At 35.7% G+C, this 5,427-nt stretch overlaps 1 protein-coding gene across 1 annotated transcript; it reads right to left on the bottom strand.

Moving 5' to 3' along the window:
- Positions 1 to 2,176: 2,176 nt before the first annotated feature.
- Positions 2,177 to 3,507, bottom strand: LOC149177565 (serine/threonine-protein kinase GRIK1-like). Its single transcript, XM_089423429.1, has 3 exons — positions 3,374 to 3,507; positions 3,210 to 3,288; positions 2,177 to 2,394 (listed from the first exon to the last, which is right to left on the bottom strand). Exons 1-3 carry the CDS (start codon positions 3,428 to 3,430, stop codon positions 2,333 to 2,335), a joined length of 198 nt encoding a protein of 65 aa, XP_089279555.1. The 5' UTR covers positions 3,431 to 3,507; the 3' UTR covers positions 2,177 to 2,332.
- Between the last annotated feature and the right edge of the window lie 1,920 nt (positions 3,508 to 5,427).

The raw sequence follows: 5,427 nt of genomic DNA on the forward strand, positions 1-5,427 counted from the left end.
ACTCAATCCACAAGCAAGGTTCCACAGTTCAATCAGCCATTTAATACCAACACCATAATGCCTTCTTATTAGTTCAACGGATTGGTATAAGCACCGACTGGAAATCTGATCAAACTTACCCATGTAGCAAATGAGTAGACAAAATCAGTTTAGAGATTTCCCAAAATCCTCCATTCAAACTCGCATCTTTGGTGGCTTTCTGGTACCAATCATCTTGTTATAGAAACCCTCACCTCCAAGAAATCAGCAACGAATCTATTGGGTTTCGTTTGTGAATATACAGATGCATCATCAATAGATAAGAATAAAAATCACAATCTAAATATGAAGCCCCATATAACCATTTTATTTAGGGATAGTTCCATCACTACCATCAAAAACCTGGCCACACAATTAGCTTGCTTTTCTATTGTTACACTCGTCAAGTTGTGTACCACAACCATAAAAGGAAAGGTCTTTATAATATTCGACTACAAGAAAACTAACTTGACCAATTCTAGATCAATTTGAAATGGCCAAGATCTCTGCAGATATTTGGACTGGAAACCAGCCTAGCTTGAAAACGGGTTGCACAAAGCCGTAAAAAATAAGCTATCATAAATAGAGTTATTACATGCACAAGGTGCTTAAAATCCTCCGCCTCACATCCTTTTACAAGGAGGATGCACAAATTGCAATATTATTTTATTGTGAATTACACCAGGGCATTCCTAGTATGATGAACTTGATTGCTACATCTTACCAGCACATAATCTACAACAGAGACTCTGAACTTGCTTGCTGCAACCTTACTAGCACATAATCTGCAACTGACACACCAATATCTTGAAGAATTCCCCCAGAGCTCTTGATAGTGAAGTGCTTTGAAAGTTTGAAGTTTGAACATTAGCCACCATATCATGTGATTCTTGATTATTATTTGCATGGTTAGAACTGTCAAATAATATTCCTTTGAGGTCCCAATTGCATTAGAAGGAAGTCCAACTAAAGCATGCCGTTGAATATCTAAAGTCATACAGGCAGATACAATGTACAAGCATCATAGAGCAACTCAACATAAATACAATGAGCAAAGGAACCCCCTCTTCTGAAGAACCACAACATCTCTTCCATGACTAAGCAGCCATGAAATATGTAATAATAAAAACCATAACCATCCCTGTTAAACTGATTTTGACAATGCTTCAAAGGAAGCTACATTTTGCTCATGATGATCAGAATGATATCTGGAGCTATCCTGTTCACATTTCCCCAAAACCTGCACAGTTGACATGAAATCCTTCATAACCCACGGATGCCTTGCAACACCCTCTAAGCTCATCCTTTTCTTCGGATCTATGAAATCCAATAGTGGCAGCTTTATTATTATGGTGAATTTCAAAATTTGCAGCAATGCAACTCTTAAAACTAAAATCTGCTCTGTAAAACATTCAATTGAGAAAAGTCACTTACCCTTGCAAAGAAAACCTTCGAGTAAGTTTGCAAGTGCTGGATTCATATCCGGAAGTACAAGTGGATCATGAACAATCTAAGCCACCATCAGTAACAATAAAATAAGTATTTCCCTCCATCCGGCCTGTTTGAAAAGTCAAAAGCAGCAGAGATTCATTTACCTTGTCATATGTGCCTTGCAAGGAGTCACCAATGAAGGGATAAGAACCTAACACCATGCAGTATAGTGTCACACCCAATGCCCACACATCATCAATTTTACCATGATATGTCAAGCCTATTGAAAACAGGCAACAAAAATTGTCAGGCCTATTTTGACAACTGAAGTATCTATCCTTTAACATGTGACCCTTTCTTCCTTTCCTCTGGTCTTTCATTTCATTCAGCAGGCTTTTGTTTACAAGAGAACAAGCATGAATTGAAAATATAATATATGTCGAGTATAAGAATGTAATCTGACAACAAACAAGATGGACAATATATCATCGAAGATATGAATACAGTACAAATTAGCAGACGGTATTTGTATAATTAGCAAAGTTTCAAGCACTCTTCCTAGGCAACATTCTGGTGCAGTAAAAACAAGAGTACCAGGAGACCTTCGAAGCTCATCATTGCTGCCCTGTATACATCCAAAGGAACACTAGATTTTGTAAAACATTTCCTCCCGGTAATTGAATCCTCATTGTCCAACATTAACATTTAATAAAAAATACTCACCTAGCAATAGTCAACAGTAGGCATTTGTAATTGTCTATAACTATGAAATGGTGCAGTTTGAGAGGTCATGTTTAGAACACACTCACTATCAGAAAGGAAGGTACACTCAAAGAGCAACTTTCTTACCTCAAACATCCTGCTAACACTAAAGTCAGAAATCTTAACTATTCCATCGCTGCCAACCAGAAGGTTTTCTGGTTCGATATCTCCATGAAAGATATTCTGCACAGTAATTTTCAGGTTCCCAACTAAGAAAGTGGATGGAGGCAAGTCCAAATTCAACACAGTAAAAAGAAGATAAGTCCAAACTCATCGACCTCCTTACGCTTTGGGGGGACGGACTCCTGGTTGTTTCTTTTGTGGTACAATTGTATTTAAATGGTGTTGGAAGATCATGTGTGTAATGTAATTCACTAAAGAATTAGTACTAGAGCTATGAAGATGAAACCTAGAGGACGAGGGAAATTGCTTCTACGTGGTTTGTTGCCCTAACCGGAGTTGGAGGTTCCCAACTTTGGAGAGAATGATTGGTATTCTCCTTCAAATTGTTTTAGTGAAAACAAGGTATGCAATATGTAAATATTTCAAAATTTGGTAACAAAAAAATGGCAGAATCAAAGCTTGAATAAAACCTTTTATGATTTATCCAATGAAATGAAGGAAAAAAAGAACAAGATATTGAAAATAATAGTAGTAGATTCATTCAACAGGCTTTTGTTTACAAGAGAACAAGCATGAATTAGATAGTAACCAAATTTTCAAAGCAAACCAATCAACATGGTGCTACCAATAAGCATGGTGCTTATCGAAAAATGTTGATGAACTACATTAGATAGTAACCAAATTACTAGAAGTCGGAAAAATGAAATGCTCGACACATTCAACAATAAGGCTCAATGCACTGTAGAAAAAGAAAGCAATCACGTTGTTATCTTACTCCAGATATGTTACATGAAAATATTCATTATCATTGTCAATGTTTTGTATTGTTTTGTATTATATGATATTAAAACATTCAATTGAGAAAAGTCACTTACCCTTGCAAAGAAAACCTTCGAGTAAGTTTGCAAGTGCTGGATTCATATCCTCTGGAAGTACAAGTGGATCATGAACAATCTAAGCCACCATCAGTAACAATAAAATAAGTATTTCCCTCCATCCGGCCTGTCTGAAAAGTCAAAAGCAGCAGAGATTCATTTACCTTGTCATATGTGCCTTGCAAGGAGTCACCAATGAAGGGATAAGAACCTAACACCATGCAGTATAGTGTCACACCCAATGCCTACACATCATCAATTTTACCATGATATGTCAAGCCTATTGAAAACAGGCAACAAAAATTGTCAGGCCTATTTTGACAACTGAAGTATTTGTCCTTTAACATGTGACCCTTTCTTCCTTTCCTCTGGTATTTCATTTCATTCAACAGGCTTTTGTTTACAAGAGAACAAGCATGAATTGAAAATATAATATATGTCGAGTATAAGAATGTAACCTGACAACAAACAAGATGGACAATATATCATCGAAGATATGAATACAGTACAAATTAGCAGCAACGATTGTCCAAATCTTGAGCAGGTGGTATTTGTATAATTAGCAAAGTTTCAAGCACTCTTCCTAGGCAACATTCTGGTGCAGTAAAAACAGAAGTACCAGGAGACCTTCGAAGCTCATCATTGTTGCCTTGTATACATCCAAAGGAACACTGTATTTTGTAAAACATTTCCTCCCGGTAATTTAATCCTCATTGTTCAAAGTTAACATTTAATAAAAAATACTCACCTAACAATAGTCAACAGTAGGCATTTGTAATTGTCTATAACTATGAAATGGTGCAGTTTGAGAGGTCATGTTTAGAACACACTCACTATCAGAAAGGAAGGTACACTCAGAGAGCAACTTTCTTACCTCAAATATCCTGCTAACACTAAAGTCAGAAATATTAACTATTCCATCGCTGCCAACCAGAAGGTTTTCTGGTTCGATATCTCCATGAAAGATATTCTGCACAGTAATTTTCAGGTTCCAAACTAAGAAAGCGGATGGAGGCAAGTCCAAATTCAACACAGTAAAAAGAAGATAAGTTTCAATATTAAGCTATTTTATTTTTCCAACAATAGAGAGAATGATTGGTATTCTCCTTCAAATTGTTTTAGTGAAAACAAGGTATGCAATATGTAAATATTTCAAACTTTGGTAACAAAAAAATGGCAGAATGAACGCTTGAATAAAACCTTTTATGATTTATCCAATGAAATGAAGGAAAAAAAGAACAAGATATTGAAAATAATAGTAGTAGACTCATTCAACAGGCTTTTGTTTACAAGAGAACAAGCATGAATTAGATAGTAACCAAATTTTCAAAGCAAACCAATCAACATGGTGCTACCAATAAGCATGGTGCTTATCGAAAAATTTTGATGAACTACATTAGATAGTAACCAAATTACTGGAAGTCGGAAAAATGAAATGCTCGACACATTCAACAATAAGGCTCAATGCACTGTAGAAAAACAAAGCAATCACGTTGTTATCTTACTCCGGATATGTTACATGAAAATATTCATTATCATTGTCAATGTTTTGTATTGTTTTGTATTATATGATATAACATGCTTGACACATTCACTATTCTGCTTGAATTCAAATATGTAATTGACAACACGCAGTTAAAAAGGCTAAAATTTCCATACCAACTTTCTGTATTGCAGTGAAAAAAAGGGCTTTCAAAACAAAACCTGCTTGATTTTTATGTAGGAAACCAAAAAAATTTGACTAACACTGTCAATTCTTGCAGGCATTAACCTTTGCTACACCACATTAATGCACAGACTTATGCACAAATGAAATGAATTATAAACAGAATTTAAACAAGCAAAAGACACAACATACCTACCCTGATAAGTGAACAGAAATGCAAAAGCCTATCATCCAAAACCTGCAATTAAGCTAAATAATATCAATGATGTCATGTCATATCATGTACATGAATGGATGATTGAGTTTAACTGAAACATGAGAGTAGTAAACGATTAAGATTTTGTGGGGAGTCAATACCCCAACCAGTACCCTTGCATGGTGGTAAAGCTTGTGCAAACATCATGTTTGTTTGATAATTGCATTGCCAAGGAAAGAAGCTTTGTCTGGCTGGTTTCAGTTTTGTTTACCACTTGGCAAGGATATATGTGGTGCGTTCTTGACTCCACTACGCATCCTTCATGAATTTTTTTCAGTTACATATATCATGTGAAA

The sequence above is a fragment of the Pinus tabuliformis genome, chromosome 4_1, assembly GCF_031772625.1.
Source record: "Pinus tabuliformis cultivar Carrire ecotype Pingquan chromosome 4_1, CPIR1, whole genome shotgun sequence".
In the NCBI taxonomy this organism is placed as follows: Eukaryota; Viridiplantae; Streptophyta; class Pinopsida; order Pinales; family Pinaceae; genus Pinus; species Pinus tabuliformis.